The sequence below is a fragment of the Muntiacus reevesi genome, chromosome 1 (assembly GCF_963930625.1).
Source record: "Muntiacus reevesi chromosome 1, mMunRee1.1, whole genome shotgun sequence".
Taxonomy (NCBI): Eukaryota; Metazoa; Chordata; class Mammalia; order Artiodactyla; family Cervidae; genus Muntiacus; species Muntiacus reevesi.
Window position 1 is genome coordinate 188,598,908 of NC_089249.1, and position 16,826 is coordinate 188,615,733.

At 40.5% G+C, this 16,826-nt stretch overlaps 1 protein-coding gene across 1 annotated transcript; it reads left to right on the forward strand.

Moving 5' to 3' along the window:
- The first annotated feature begins 7,053 nt into the window (after window positions 1–7,053).
- Window positions 7,054–15,460, forward strand: LOC136155980 (olfactory receptor 7A17-like). Its single transcript, XM_065918266.1, has 2 exons — window positions 7,054–7,547; window positions 14,857–15,460. Exons 1-2 carry the CDS (start codon window positions 7,054–7,056, stop codon window positions 15,458–15,460), a joined length of 1,098 nt encoding a protein of 365 aa, XP_065774338.1.
- The last annotated feature ends 1,366 nt before the right edge of the window (window positions 15,461–16,826 follow it).

Genomic DNA, 16,826 nt, shown 5'->3' on the forward strand with positions numbered 1-16,826 from the left:
TCGTTCTCAAACTATCGTGATGTAAAAACAGCTAGCCAAGAATACTCCACCCAGCAAAGGTATTCTTCAGATATGAAGAAGAAATAAACACTGTCCCAGATAAAGAAAAGCTGAGGGAGTTCAGCACCCAAAATTGTCTTATAAGCAAAGTTGAAGTGTTCTCTTCTACTTGAAATGAGAAGGCAAAAGTACCCAAAAGATCAGGTTGATAGGCAGAAACAGAAAACTTAAACTATATATCAGACTAAGTCAACTCCATTAAATAAATGAACACACAACCATATTAAAAATGGGTAGAGGACCCTCAATAGACATTTTCTCCCAAGGAAGACATACAAATGGCCAACAGACACAAGAAAAGTGGCTTAACATCATTAATCTTCAAAGAAAGAGAAACCAAAATTGCAAGAGGTACACCTTCCACAGGAAGAATGGCTATTACAAAGAGACAAAATTCCTCAAGCTGATGAGAGCCACATGAGACCAGGAAATGTTACACGAATTTCACAATTTCTTCTTCTGCAATTATCAGAGAAACCAGAACTGCAGCGCCTTATATTTGCACATTTTCTCCCATGTTCCAGATCACTTTGCTTAGAAACCTGATTATTATCCTGGCCACCATCTCTGACTCCCACCTCCACACACCCATGTAATTCTTTTCCAATCTGTTCTTTTAAGATATGTTTCACATTCACCACCATCCCAAAGAAAGCAAAGCCATAACCTGTGAATATACTGTTACCTACTCTTTGTAGATTTGGGCAGCACTGTAGTGGCCACAAAGACCTATGATCACTTCATGGCCGTCTGTCAAACTCTGCACTACCCGGTCACCATGAACATCCCTCTGCCCCCAACACACACATTTTGTGGACTGCTGGTTCTAGTTTTTGGTTCTTGAGTGCCCTGTATTCTTTGTTACAAAGATTAACAGTGTTGCAACAGTCCTTCTGTACCTTCTTGGAATTCTGTACTTTTCCTGTAAAAACAAATAAGAGGTCCATCTAGTCAATTGTGACATCTTTCTTAATGACATGATGCTGTAATTTGAAACTGCTGTATTCCAGATTTAATGGACTGGTTCCAAATTGGGAAAGGAGTGTGTCAAGGCTGTATATTGCCACTCTTTTTATTTAACTTATATGCGGAGTACATCATGAGAAATGCTGGGTTGGATGAAGCACAAGCTGGAATCAAGATTGCCAGGAGAACTAGCAATAACCTCAGAAATGCAGAAGACACCACCCTTATGGCAGAAAGTGAAGAGGAACTAAAGAGCCTCTTGATGAAAGTGAAAGAGGAGAGTGAAAAAGCATTCTTAGAACTCAACATTCAAAAACCTAAGATCATGGCATCTGGTTCCATCACTTCAAGGGAAAGAGATGGGGAAACAATGGAAACAGTAAGAGACTCTTTTCTTAGGCTCCAAAATCCCTGCAGACGGTGACTGCAGTCACGAAATTAAAAGACACTTGCTCTTTGGAAGAAAAGCTTTGACAAACCTCGACAGTATATTAAAAAGCAGGGACTTTGCCAGAAAAAGTCCATCTAGTCAAAGCTATGGTTTTTCAGGTAGTCACGTATGGATGTGAGAGTTGGAACATAAAGAAATCTGGGCACTGAAGAATTGATACTTCTGAACTGTGGTGTTGGAGAAGACTCTTGAGAGTCCCTTGGACTACAAGGAAATCAAATGAGTCAATACTAAAGGAAACCAATCCTGAATATTCACTGAAAATACTGATGCTGAAGCTCAATCTCCAATATTTTGGCCACCTGATGCGAAGAGGTGACTTGTTAAAAAAGACTTTGATGCTGGGAAATATTGAAGGCAGGAGGAGAAAGGAACAACAGGGGATGACTTGGTTGGAGGGCATCACTGACAGGATGGACATGAGTTTGAGCAAGCTCCAGTACATGGTGAGGGACAGGGAAGCCTGGTGTGCTGCCGTTCATGGGGTCACAAAGAGTCAGACACAACTGAGTGACTGAACAACAAATGTCTTACCTGGCATCCTTTTCTCTAAGATAGGTTCCTCTCTATCTGCAACACCATCAGCTTGGGGGAAGTACAAAGTGCTTTCCACCTGTCCATCTCACCTCTCACTTGTATCCTTGTTTCAATGGACAGGCTTTGAGTGTACCTCAGCCCTGTGGCTACTCATGCCCTTCTGCTCAGAGTCAAGTGCAATCACCTCGGTTATGTACACTGTGATCATACCCATGCTGAGCCCCTTCATCCATAGTCTAAGGTATGAAGACATACACAGGGCTCTGAAAAGATTATTTGGAGTGGCAAGTATAAAGGACCGCCAGTGGTCGTGTTAAAGAAGTTCCCTTTTGATCAGGGTGTAAAGAATTTGAACTGGAATCTGATATTCTGGCTCAAATGATCAGAGACACAGTCCCTGGACCAGTAGAGACTTGAGGAATCCTAATCTGCATTTGAAACACAGACCTTGGTGATTTGTATGAACAGTGAATTTATAGATATTCTTATTTGGAATAGGATTACTCACATTCTTACACTGCATTGGGAAGGAGAAATGTTTGTATTGGGAGCTTTTCTGTGTTTATAGGAGATTGGTAGCTTCCCTTCTGATATTGCCAAGTATCTCCAGTGTCAAAACCTTGTCTGGTTGAGAATCACTGGGACAGAGTTCCAGAACTGAAAGACCTCAATCCAGACTCCAGCCCTTGCTTGGTTTGTACTTTTAAGCAGAACATTAAATCCTTCTGAGTTCCAATCTGACAATGGAGAATGGAGTTCTTAAAAGTGCTACCTCAAAACCCACACTATTTAAAAAATTAAATCTGACAATCACTATAACATGCTAAGAGAGTTTAATGGTCATGTGTTAGTCACTCAGTTGTGTCCAACTGGTTGCAACCCCATGGACTGTAGCCTGCCAGACTCTTCTGTCCATGGGATACTCCAGGGACGAATACTGCAGTGGGTTGTCATTTCCTCCTCCAGGGAATCTTCCTGACCCAGGAATCAAACCTGCATCTCTAAAGTCTCCTGCATTGACAGGCATATTCTTTACCACGGAGCTACCTGGGAAGCCTGGTTGATGGTCATGTTAATATCATATCAGGCTTCTCTGATAACTCAGTTAGTAAAGAATCCACAGGCAATGCAGGAGACCCTGGTTCAATTCCTGTGTCAGGAAGATCCGTTGGAGAAGGGATAGGCTACCCACTCCAGGATTCCTTGGCTTCCCTTGTGGCTCAGCCGGTAAATAATCTGTCTGCAATGCAGGAGACCTGTGTTTGATCCCTGGGTTGGGAAGATCCCCTGGAGAAGGGAATGGCTACCCACTCCAGGATTCTGGCCTGGAGAATTCCATGGACTGCATTGTCCACGTGGGGCAAAGAATCAGACATGACTGAGTGATTTTCACTTATCATATCACCATATAAATATTTTTCTTAGAGTTATAAACATTTTATAATGAGAGACTAAAGGGCAGCTGTTGACTTCTGATATAACTGAGAAAATTGTAATTGGCTTGGAAAAATTAGCATAAATCCAAGGAGTATAATACCCACAGTTTTATTCTGAAGAAGCAATGTTGTCCTCAGTTGTCAAGAGGGAAATAGTAGTTTTAAAGATTTCAGTAGTTTGTTGTTTTTTTTTCTCTCTACCACAAATCAAAACTTTGAAGACCCAAGGGAACTTGTCAAGACAAATCCTCAGTGTTATAGTTTAAAGAAGAATTAGATCTCAGGGATGTGATGAGGTTCTGGGATCTCTAGTGCTTTGAAAGCAGGAGAATTAAAGGGGAAGGAGTGATAAAAACTGAATCACCCAACTTATTACACAATCACCTAGTAACAGAGAATCAACAGAAAAATAATTGCATTGTGTCCAGCCCAGTGTCCCCAAGGGAAATCATGTTATGGGAGGCTGGAATAACAAAAGGAAAATATGCCTAATTAGGTGACATGTGTGCATGCTTGCTAAGTCCCTTCAGTCCTGTCCAACTCTGTGTGACCCATGGACTGTAGCCCTCGAGGCAACTCTGTCCATGGGATTTTTCAGGCAAGAACACTGGAGTGGGTTGCCATGCAGTCCTCCAGGGGATTTTCCTGACCCAAGAATCAAGCCCCCATCTCCTGCAATTCCTGCATTGCAGGTGGATTCTTTATCACTGAGCCACCGGAGAAGCCTTGTGAGCTGACACAGAAGCTGCAAATATCTCCTCTACTGCAGCCCTTCCGCCTGTGCCACTTTGGTTGGTGAGGACCTAGTTCATAATTTAGATCCCTGAATGTGTCTGGGAGCCAATGCTTGATTTTATCCCTTCCTGTTGTCTTGTTTAGGCACAAAAATTCAGTCTGCATCATTAATCATTTAGAAAGGAACTTGGACTTCTACAGGGAGAGCCTTCTCTCTCAGTCTGCAGGCAGGTGAGAGCTCTGCACACATTTCAGGGGAGGTTCAGAAAGGATGGAAGCCAGGAGCATGTACCTGAGGTCACCTGAGGACCATCTAGCATATCCAGAGGCCAGAGGTCACTGTGGTTATCTCTGGCTTTCCTAATGTTAGTGTATCTATTTAGGTCTAAAAACAAAGTGAACCCTTCACTAGTCAATGTTGATAAATGGTAACAGAGGAAGTTCAGTTAGAAGGAATGGTGGTGGTGGTTTAGTCGCTATGTTGTGTCTGACCCTTTTGTGACCCCATGGACTTTAGCCCACCAAGCTCCTCTGTCCATGGAATTTCCCAGGTCAAAATACTGGAGTGGGTTGGAATTTCCTTCTCTAGGGGATCTTCCTGACCCAGGGATTGAACCTTGGCCTCCTGGATTGCAGGAAGATTCTTTTCCAATGAGCCACCAAGGAAGCCCCTTAGAAGGATTGGAGGCATAAAAGGCTTCCAGTAAAAGTAGGCAATAAGTCTAATCATCTTATTTATGAATTGAAGTAAGCAAATAGGAAAACACCTCAAGAAAAAGAAGTATTTTGCATCTTCGTATAAAATATATCCAACTTTTGTTGTATTTATTTCTTTTTTTTTTTTTTATATTGCTAATTACTTTACAATATTGTAGTGGTTTTTGCCATACATTGACATGAATCAGCCATGGATTTACATGTGTTCCCCATCCTGATCCCCCCTCCCACCTCCTTCCCCATCCCATTCCTCTGGGTCATCCCAGTGCACCAGCCCCGAGCACTTGTCTCATGCATCCAACCTGGACTGGCGATCTGTTTCACACTTGATAATATACATGTTTCGATGCTGTTCTCTCAGATCATCCCACCCTCGCCTTCTCCCATAAAGTCCAAAAAGTCTGTTCTATACATCTGTGTCTCTTTTTCTCTCTTGCATATAGAGTTATCATTACCATCTTTCTAAATTCCATATATATGCATTACTATACTGTGTTGGTGTTTATCTTTCTGCCTTACGTCACTCTGTATAATGGGCTTCAGTTTCATCCATCTCAATAGTACTGAATTGGTAGTTTATATTCCATTTGCTTATTCTCTTGGAATGTTTAAGCTGTAAGATATATCATATCATGAATATATATCTCTGTTTATGTCCTTGGAAAAATATATTTTTTATTATTTTTTTCTGGGTGTCAAGGAGATGCCACTGGAGTTGGAATATTGATGAAGGAAGGAAAATTTTCTTTGTTTCATTGTCTCAGGGCTCATTTAAGTTTATTGGATATTTTCCCTCTTAATTTGCCTATGTCCATTGCATTTCTCTTTTTTTTTCTTTGTCTCTCATGCTTTTCATTCTTCTCTAAATACTGAGAAGAAATTGGCCATACCAATGTTGAATCCCAAATGTATTGTTCTATAGGAAGTTTACAAACTGGAATTTGATGGTGGGATGGGGAAGGAGATGGGAGGGGGTTCAGAAGGGAGGGGATATATGTATACCTATGGCTGATTCATGTTGAGGTGTGACAGAAAATGATAAAATTCTGTAAAGTTATTATTCTTCAACTAAAAGACACATTAATTTAAAAAAAAATCCTGGAACCTCTGGGTAAAAATAATATATTCTCTTGGAAAATAATAATTTGATCTGACCAGCTTCATGGCCTAACAAGGGTGGATCTGGGTGACCTGTTTATGATAGTAACACAAGCCAGAAGCATCGTGTATGTGTATGTGTGTGTGTTTGCCTGTTCCTTGTGAAGACAGACCAGTTCTTAAAGAAGAGGCATCTGTACTCTTATGTTAAGATGATTATACAGGTGTCAGAAGTTGGTCAATAGATGGAACTAAGTAGGGAAACTGGTATAATTCACAGGATGGTTTTAAACTAAATTCATAAAGTGCAAGGAACCACATTGAAGGAGGGATTCTCTATGTGGTGAAGGTTCAACTGTAGCAGGGAGGCCACCTTGTTCCTCAGCATCCTTGACACCATCTCTCATCACTCCCCCTCCTACTTATTCCTTCACCCCACTGGCTTCCCTGTTTGCACTTGAACGTGTGGAACAAGCGTCTCTGTCAGGTCCTTAGCAGTGGCAACTCCCTCTGCCAGGCACACACTTCTTCTGACATCACAAAGGCTTCTCTCTTTCTTCAGGATCTTAAACATCACCTAGTTTGAAGCTCTTCCTTGAACACTCAGGACAAAATAACACCTCCTGCCAGGCTCTCCTTTATACCTGGTTTTGTTTTCTTCATAGCATGTGTGACATTCTGACATATTCTATCATATTTTATTTGAATATCCTCATTCACCATCTTTAGACTGGGAGAGGATTACTTTTCAGCACTTTCTACTAGGGCAGCCCTAAATATGTATTTCTCAAATAAATGAAGAAATACCTCATTAGAACTCTAGAACAGATGAGCTCTTTGCCAATGTGATGAGAATGGGACAAAAAGTCTTTGTCAGAGATGAAATGGAGTATACTTTGGAAGAGAACATTTCAGTAAGTAAGGTATTAAGATCAATTACTTGAGGGCTATATGCTATATAGAAACTGCAGAATTTCAGCTATGTGAATTATGCTAGTTTGTGTGTAAACGAGTCATATTATTTTCCTTTTTCCTGATAGTCACCTCCACCCCATGGAATCAGGGAATAATACACGAATTTCAGAATTTATTCTTCTGGGACTTTCAGAAGAAGAATTGCAGCCACTCATATTTGGGCTCTTCCTCTCCATGTACCTAATCACTGTGTTTGGAAACCTGCTCATCATCCTGGCCATCAGCTCAGACTCCCACCTCCACACCCCCATGTACTTCTTCCTCTCCAACCTGTCCTTTGTAGACATCTGCTTCACCTCCACCACCATCCCAAAGATGCTGTGGAACATCCAGAACAATAACAAAGGTATCACCTATGAAGGCTGCATCACCCAGATGTATTTTTACATACTGTTTGGAGGATTAGATGACATTCTCCTGAGTGTGATGGCCTATGATCGGTATGTGGCCATCTGCCACCCCCTGCACTACACGGTCATCATGAGCCCCCAGCTCTGTGGACTGCTGGTTCTGATATCCTGGGTGCTTGTTGCCTTGAATTCCTTGCTACACAGCTTAATGGTGCTGCGATTGTCCTTCTGTCCACTTGTGCATATCCCCCACTTTTTCTGTGAGCTCAGTCAGCTGGTACAACTTGCCAGGTCTGATAACTTTCTTAATAACATAGTGATGTATTTTGCAACTGTCCTGATGGGTGGTGGTCCTTTTGCTGGTATCCTTTACTCATATTCTAAAATAGTTTCCTGCATATATAAAATCTCATCAGCTCAGGGGAAATATAAAACATTTTCCACCTGTGTGTCCCACCTCTCAGTTGTCTTCTTATTTTATTTTGCAGTCTTAGGAGTGTACCTTAGCTCTGGGACTACCTACACCTCACATTCAAGTATAATTGCCTCGGTCATGTACACTGTGGTCACACCCATGCTGAACCCTTTCATCTACAGTCTGAGAAACCAAGATATGAAACAGGGTCTAAAGAGATTGTATTTGATGTCAATTATAAAAGACCAATTATACTAGTGCTCTGGATTGCATAACTCAAAGTATCAAAACCAGAAATTGTTCTTTGATAATTGTGAAAGAAATTTTGCTCCTTGCCCTTATCTTCTGGGATTTCCACTTTTCTTTCCTTCTTTGAATTCAGTATCTTTATAGAATTTTAGGAACTCTCTTTTTACGTGTTATTCTCAGTCTTATATATGGGTAGTTTTTATTTTTTCCTACCCACCATTTTCCTATCTTTGTTTCAAAATTGTTTGGAAATCCATTTCTTTGATGGAGTATCATAGAATCATGGAGACTTTATCAGGAGTTTTGTCTTTTCATCAGAGCGTTTAGTCTGTTGTTGGTCAGTCACACAGTTGTGCCCACCTCTTTGTGACCCCACGGATTGCAGCATGGCTGGCCTGCCTGTCCCTCCCCATCTCCCAGAGTTTGCCGAAGTTCATGTTCATTGCACGAGTGATGCCAACCAGCCATCTCATCCTCTGATGCCCTCTTCTCCTTCTGTCCTTGATCTTTCCCAGCAGCAGGGAGCTTTTCCAATGAGTCATCTGTTTGCATCAGGTGACCAAAATGATGGAACTTCAGCTTCAGCATCAGTCCTTTCAGCGAACATTCAGGGTTGATCTCCCTTAAGACAAGTGCTCGGGGCTGGTGCACTGGGAAGACCCAGAGGGATCGGGTGGAGAGGGAGGTGGGAGGGGGGATCGGGATAGGGAATACATGTAAATCTATGGCTGATTCATGTCAATGTGGCAAAAGCCACTACAATATTGTAAAGTAATTAGCCTCCAACTAATCAAAATAAATGCAAAAAAAAAAAAAAAAAAGACTGACTAGTTTGATCTCCTTGCTGTTCAAGGGACTATCAGGAGTCGTCTCAAGCAACATATTTCAAAGGCATTAATTATTCCACCTTCTGCCTTCTTTATGGCCCAGTTCTAACAGCCACATGTGGCCACTGGGAAGACCATAGCCTTGACTATGTGGACCTTTGTTGGCAGAGTAATGTCTCTGATTTTCAACACACTGTCTGGATTTGTTTTCGGTTTCCTGCCAAGAAGCAGTCATATTCTGATTCTATGGCTGCACTCATCGTCCACAGTGATTTGGAGCGCAAGAAGAGGAAATCTGTCACTGCTTCCACCTTATCCCCTTCTATTTACCATGCAGTAATGGGGCCAGATGCTATGATCTTAGTGGTTTCAATATTTAATCTTAAGTTGTCTCTTAGGAGATCATTTAATTTATTGGCAGTTTAAGAGATTTTTCATAGGTATTGCTTATTGCCAATTTGTTAACTTGTTTTCTGTTAGTGTCATTCTTTGTTTTTCTTTTTTGTGTGTGGTTCTTTTCTTATGATTTGATGATTTATTTAGTGATATGCTTGTGTTCCTTTCTCTCTAGGTTGTATCTTGTGTAGATTTTTGATGTATGATAAAGAAAGTGTCTTCATATGATGGCCTACAATGCTGTCTGCTTATAAAAACAAGTTGTCTTTTAAGTTCATACACATACTGATCACACTACATTTTCACTCCCTGCCCTATATTTTATGTCTCTGAAGTCACATTTGATACCTCCTTAGTTATCCCTTTCATTCTTATTGCAGCTATACTTGATTTTAGGACTTTTTGGTCTATTGAGTCCTCACACCAGCTCAGTGATCTGACCCTCAGCCTCTCTCCATGTCTGCCTTTACTCACAGGGTTTCCTCTTCTTACAGTTTCTTCCCACTTACTATGCCTTTCTTCCTTCCTTCTTAGAGAAGGTCCTATAATGTTCTGTGTAGAGTACGTTTAGAATGGACAAATTCTATTAGTCTTAGATTGTCTGAAAAGTTCCTTATCTCTCCTTCAATTCTCGATGTTAGTCTTTCTGGGTGGAAAGCCCTAGTTTGCACGTTTTTCCCTCTCAACACTTTAAATATATCATGCCTCCCCATTATATCGCACAAAGTTTCTGCAAAAAAAAAAAAAAAAAAAAAGAGAAATCAGCTGATAGACCTGTGTGCTTCCATCTTATATGACACTGCTATATTTTTGCTGGCTTTAGAAAACCATATCTTTAACTTTGTGGCTTTAATTGCTGTATCTTGGTGTAGGTTTTGTTGCTGTCATTTTGGGGGACTCTTTTTGCTTCTGGTACCTGAATTTGCTGTTTTACTCAGGTTTGGGAACTTTTCAGACATAAGTTTATCAGATAAGTTCTGATGACCTTTCCTTCTGCCTTTTCCTTCCTGGACACTGCAGTTATGCCAGTGTTGGTGTTCTTAATGCATTCAAACATCCCTCAAATTATTCCCTTTTATAATCTGTTTTTTTCTTTTCTGACTGAATCATTTCCATGATTCTATATATAATTCAGTTAGATTATGCATTCTTCTGTATCACCTGGTATATTATTAATTACTTCTAGTTGTTCATTTCATTTAATGGAATGTTGAGTTCAAACTAGTTTTTATTTTATAGTTCCCTATTAAAATTATAACAGATTCAAGAGTCCTTTTTACAAAAAATTAAATATTTTATGATCTTCCATTATTAACAAAATGCACAGGGTGAATACTGGAAATAAAACTTCTTTTGGAAGATTTCTTGAATCATTTTAGGTTGAGAAAATTGAGTTTTATATCTTTACAAATGCATTGATTCAAATCTGGTGAACTGTTTGTTTCTCTTTCATTGGCTGTTTTTTAGGTATGATATCTTTTTTATTTAAGTTGGGACAAATTCCTCTGTATTTTCATTTTATTTATCTTTGTCTGTCTTCTGAAATTATGTGCCACAGTTAACTCTTGCTGTCTTAGAGTTGTATCTTTTTGTGGGAAGAGTTATATACAGTTGATGTGTGCCCAGTGACTTTACTGGAAGAGCTAGATCTGATGTTATCACAACTCAGGCCTTTCTTTGGGGTTAAACTGATTGCAGTCATCTTGCTAAGAGGTTTGGAGGCCTTGGACTTGAGTCAGGTATGAGACATGGCTTCCTCTTTGTATAGAGGCCAGAAGGAAATGGCATCCCACTCCAGTATTCTTGCCTGAAAAATTCCATGGATGGAGGAGACTGGCAGGCTACATTCCATGGGGTCACAAAGACTCAGATGTGGCTGAGCACACACACACACACACACACACACACACACACACACACACACACACACACACTAATACGCTAAGATAGTTTATGGCATATCAGCATATAAATGTCTCTCATAAGTATAAGCGTTAGTAATGAAGGATTAAAGGATAGCTCTCAACTTCTGATATAACTGAGAAATTTCTAATTGACTTGGAGAAACTAGCATGCATCCAAGGAGTATATTAGCCATGGTTTTATTCTAAAGTAGCAAAGTTATCCCCTGTTTTGAAGAGGAGAATAGTAATTTTTAGAGATTTCAGTGGTTCCGTCCCTGCCCCAAGTCAAAGCATTAAAAACCCAAGGGACCTAGTCAAGACAAATCCTGAATGTTACAATTTAAAGAAAATCTTGTACTCAGGGATATGATGACATGTTGGGAACCTTAGGGCTTTGGAAGCAAGAGAATTAAGAGGAAGGAGTAATAAAAAATGAATTCACCTAACTTATATGCGGTGTCTTAGGAACAGAGAATCAGCAGGTGAAAAAATCCATTCTGTCCAGAAAAGTGTCCCCAAGGGAAATCATGTAGTTACAGATTGGAGTAACCAGAGGAAACATGCCTAATGAGCTGACAGAGGAAGCTCCAAATATCTCCTCTGCTGCAGTCCCTCAGCCTCTGCCACTTTGGTTGGGGAGGACCTGGTTCTTGCTTTGGAAGTTCTACATCTGTCTGGGAACCAATGCTTCATTTTTATCTGCTCCTGTTTTCTTGTTTGGGGAAAAAAATTCTGTCTGCATCAGTAATCATTTAGGAGGAATTTTGACTTCTACAGGGAAAGCCTTCTCTCTCAATCTGCAGGCAGGTGAGTCTGACAGCTCCACAGACCCTGCAGGAGAGAGTCAGTGATGATAGAAGCCTGGAATGTGTACCTGAGGTCACTGAGGGCCAATCTTGCATAGCCCAGAGGCCAGAGGTCATTGTGGTTGTTTTCTGGTTTCCCTAATATTAATGTACTTATTTACGGTCTAAAAATAAAGTGAACATTGCATTTGAAAGTGCAAGTGTCAATCTTGACAATTAAATTGTAACAGTGAAAGCTCAGAAGGAATGATGTTAGTGGTTTAGTTGCAAAGTTGCTCCAATTCTTGTGACCCCATGGCCTTTAACCCACCCAGCTCCTCTGTCCCTAGGGTTTCAGGCAAGAATGCTGGAGTGAGTTGCCATTTCCTTCTCCAGGGGATCTTCTTGACTCGGGGATTGAACCTATGTGTCCTGCATCGACAAGCAGATTCTTTACTTTCTGAACCACCAAAATAACCCTTTTAGAAGGAATAGGAGGCATAAAATGCTTCCAGTAAAAGTAGAAAACTAGTATACGGACCTTTTTTATGAACAAGGGGAAACAAATAGGGGAAGTCCTTAAGAAAAGAAAAACTTCTCACTGCTTTATATGTTTCACATAAGACATATGCAACTTCTGTTGTATTTTGTCTATTTCTGATATTGAATTGGTAGCTTATATTCCATTTTTCTCTTTTCCTCTTGAGATATTCAAACTGTAAGATGTTCCATGTCATAAGTATATCATTTTTGTATGTTTTTAGATGAAAGATATTTTTCTGTATTATTTTTCCAAATCAAGGAGAAGCTGCTGGAGTTGGAATATTGATGAAGCAAGGAAATCTTTCTTTATTGCATTGTCTCATAGTCATTGAGTATATTGGATAGAGTTTCCCCTTCAGGTCCATATATCCATCTCATTTCTCCCTGTTTCTTTCACTCTCATCCTTCTAATTATTCTCAAAATACCAAGCAGACATTGGCTATACCAAAAATGAACCCCACATTAATTGTTCCATGAGAAGTTTATAAACTGGAATTTCATGGTAAAAATTATATATTCCTTTGGAGAATATTTATTTGACCTGACCAACTGAGCTGTAACCACTCACAGCCTAAATAGGGTGAATCTGGGTGACCAGTGTATAATGGAGACACAACACAGAACATGTGTGTGTGTGTGCTGTGTGTGTGTGCTGTGTGTGTATGTGTGTGTGCTGTGTGTGTGCATGCTGTGTGTGCTGTGTATGTGTGTGCTGTGTGTGCATGCTGTGTGTGTATGTGTGTGTATGTGTGTTGTTGTGTGTGTGCTGTGTGTGTGTATGTGTGTGTGCTGTGTGCTGTGTATATGTATGTGTGTGTGTGTGTGTGATGTGTGTGTTTATGTGTATGTGTGTGCGCTGTGTATGTGTGTGTCTGTGTTTGTGTGTGTGTGTGCTGTGTGTGTATGTGTGTGCTATGTGTGTGTATGTGTGTATGTGCTCTGTGTGTGTGTGTGCTGTGTGTGTGTGTGCTGTGTGTGTATGTGTGTGTGTGCACTCTGTGTGCTGTGTGTGTGAGTGTATGTGTGTGTGTGTGCTTTTGTTTTGAAAGGGAGGACAGTTCTTACAGCAGAGGCACCAGGACCCATATGCTACATGACTTATATACACAGATCACAGCAACAGATAGAATCAATAAGCGAATGTGATATAATTCCTAGGATGGTTTTATAGCTAAATTGATAATGTGTTAGGAACCTCATGGAAGGAGGGATTCTCTGTGGACTGAAGGTTCAGCTGTAGCAGGAAGGCCACCTTGACCCTCAGTATCCCTGACACCATCTTTAGTTACTCCCCCTCCTGCTTTTCCCTCTGACCCACTGGTTTCCTTGTTTGCACTCGAACATGTGGAACAAGCATCTTCTTCAGGTCCTTAGCAGTGGCAGCTCCCTCTTCCAGGCACACAATTCTGATGTCACACTGTCTCCTTGTCTCTTTTTCATTAAGAATCTTTTCAAACATCACCTAGTTTGCTGGACTTCCTGAACACTCAGGACAAAATAACACCTCCTACCTCTTTCTTTTATACCTGGCTTTGTTTTGTCATAGCATCTATCTCATTCTGACATATTCTATCATATTTATGCACATAACCTCATTCCACATCCTTGGATTGCTAGAGGTTTACTTATCAGCATTTTCTACTTCTTGTCTCCATGTTCTTGGAATATCAGTTCAGCTCAGTCACTCAGTCATGTCCGACTCCTTGGGACTCCATGAATCATAGCACACCAGGCCTCCCTGTCCATCACCAACTACCGGAGTTTACCCAAGCTCTTCTCCATTGAGTCGGTGATGCCATCCAGCCATCTCATCCTCTGTCCTCCCCTTCTCCCCCTGCCCCCAATCCATCCCAGCATCAGGGTATTTTCCAAGGAGTCAACGCTTTGCATGAGGTGGCCAAAGTATCTTGGAACATGGTTAGCACTAAATATGTATTTCTCAAAAGAATGAAGGAATATCACATTAAAACTCTAGAATATATGACCTCTTAGCAAATGTGATGAAAATGGGTCAAAAATTCCTAGTCAGAAATAAAATGAGGTATAGCTTCAAGGAGCTTCCACAGTGACTCAGTGGTTTAGAATCTGCCTGCAATGCAGTACCCATTCAAGAGATGCAGGATCAAACCCCGTGCTGGAAATAACTGCTGGAGGAAGGCATGGCAACACACACCAGAATATTTTCTTGGGAAATCCCATGCACAGTGGAGGCTGGTGTGCTCCGGTCCTTGGGGTCGCACAGAGTTGGACACAACTCTAGGGGTTCAACATACACACATACTCTAAAAGAGAACTTATCTGCAAATAAAATATCAACATCAACTTTTTGAGGGCTAAAAAGAAATTACAGTATTTCAGTTATGTTAATTAGTAGGTGTAATAATTGTCATTATTTTCCTTTTTCCTGGTAGTCACCTCCACACCATGGAACCAAGTAACAATACACAAATTTCACAGTTTCTTCTTCTGGGACTTTCAAAGGAAGCAGAACTACAGCCCCTCATATTTGGGCTTTTTCTCTCCATGTACCTGATCACTGTGTTTGGAAACCTGCTCATCATCTTGGCTGTCAGCTCAGACTCCCACCTCCACACCCCCATGTACTTCTTCCTCTCCAACCTGTCCTTTGTAGACATCTGTTTCACCTCCACAACCATCCCAAAGATGCTGTGGAATATCCAGACACAGAGCCAAGGTATCACCTATGAAGGCTGCATCACCCAGATATATTTTTACATTCTCTTTGCAGATTTAGATGACATTCTCCTGAGTGTGATGGCCTATGATCGGTATGTGGCCATCTGCCACCCCCTGCACTACACGGTCATCATGAGCCCCCAGCTCTGTGGACTGCTGGTTCTGATATCCTGGGTGCTGATTGCCTTGCATTCCTTGCTACACGGCTTAATGGTGCTGCGATTGTCCTTCTGTCCAGAAATACAAATCCCCCACTTTTCTGTGAACTCAGTCAGGTGGTACAACTTACCAGTTCTGACAACATTCTTAATAACATAGTGATGTATTTTGCAGCTGTCCTGATGGGTGTTGGTCATTTTGCTGGTATCCTTTATACTTACTCTAAAATAGTTTCCTGCATATGTAAAATCTCATCATCTCAGGAGAGGTATAAAGCATTTTCTACCTGCGTGTCCCACCTCTTGGTTGTCTCCCTATTTTATTTTACAGCCTTAGGAGTTTACCTTAGCTCAGCTGCTACCCACACTTCACATTCAAGTATCATTGCCTTGGTGATGTACTCTGTGGTCACACCCCTGCTGAACCCCTTCATCTACAGTCTGAGAAATCAAGATATAAAAGGGGCTATGAAGAGATTCTACTTTATGCCAAGTTTAAAAGACCAAATACCCTAGTCCCCTGGATTGCATAACTCAAAGCCTTGGAACCAGAAACTATGATTTTTTGATCATTGTGGAATAAAATTTTCTCCTATTTGTTTCCTGGGATTTGCATTTGTCTTTTCATCTTTGAACTCAGCATCTTTATGCAATTTTAGGAACTCTCCTTATTAAGGTTTTTTTCTTTTCTTATCTATAGGTAGTTTTTATTTTTTCCTACTTCAAAATTTTCCTACCTTTGGGTCAAAACATTTGGAGATTCTCTTATTTGATGGGGCATCATAGATTTATTAAAAATAATTACTTCTTAAATGACACATGCCATTCAAAACCATTTTTTCTCCTATTTCCCTGAATTAATAGTTGTGAGTTGCATTAATCATTTAAAGATACACTTAACAACCAGGAGGATTTATATTATATTTATTACAGTTGGTTGTATCAGTGATATAGAAAAATAACTGTCAGGTTAAAGGAGGATTTCTGACTGTGAAAAGTTAGAACCCTTAACTCTCTTGTTTAAGTGTCAACTTGTGAGTGTCTCTCTATATATAGATACATGTATAAATGTGTGTGTGTATATATATATATATATATATATATATTCACACATGCTATTTTTGACCAAAAGACCTTTTAGGTGACATATTGTGTGTGTGTGTGTGTGTGTGTGTGTGTAGAGTATTATATAGGGTACAGTAGTACTCTACCTTTATTTCAAGCCCAGGATGTCCAGAAGCAAGCATAAAAACAGTGGTGATATTGCTGGTACAGCTAAAAAGTTCCGAGTAATAATGATGGAAACAAAAATATCTGAGATAGTGGAGTGAGGTAAAAGGAAGGAATTGGAGGGCCAGCAAAACTAATAATAGAGACAAGAGGAAGAAGATATAACTGAAGAACAGGAGAGATCCAGGACACAGGAAATAGTCAGGGAATTTCTTTATCTGAGAGGACACTTCATGAGAAGAGTCAACTCATTGGAAAAGATCCTGATGCTGGGAAAGACTGAGGGCAGGAGAAGG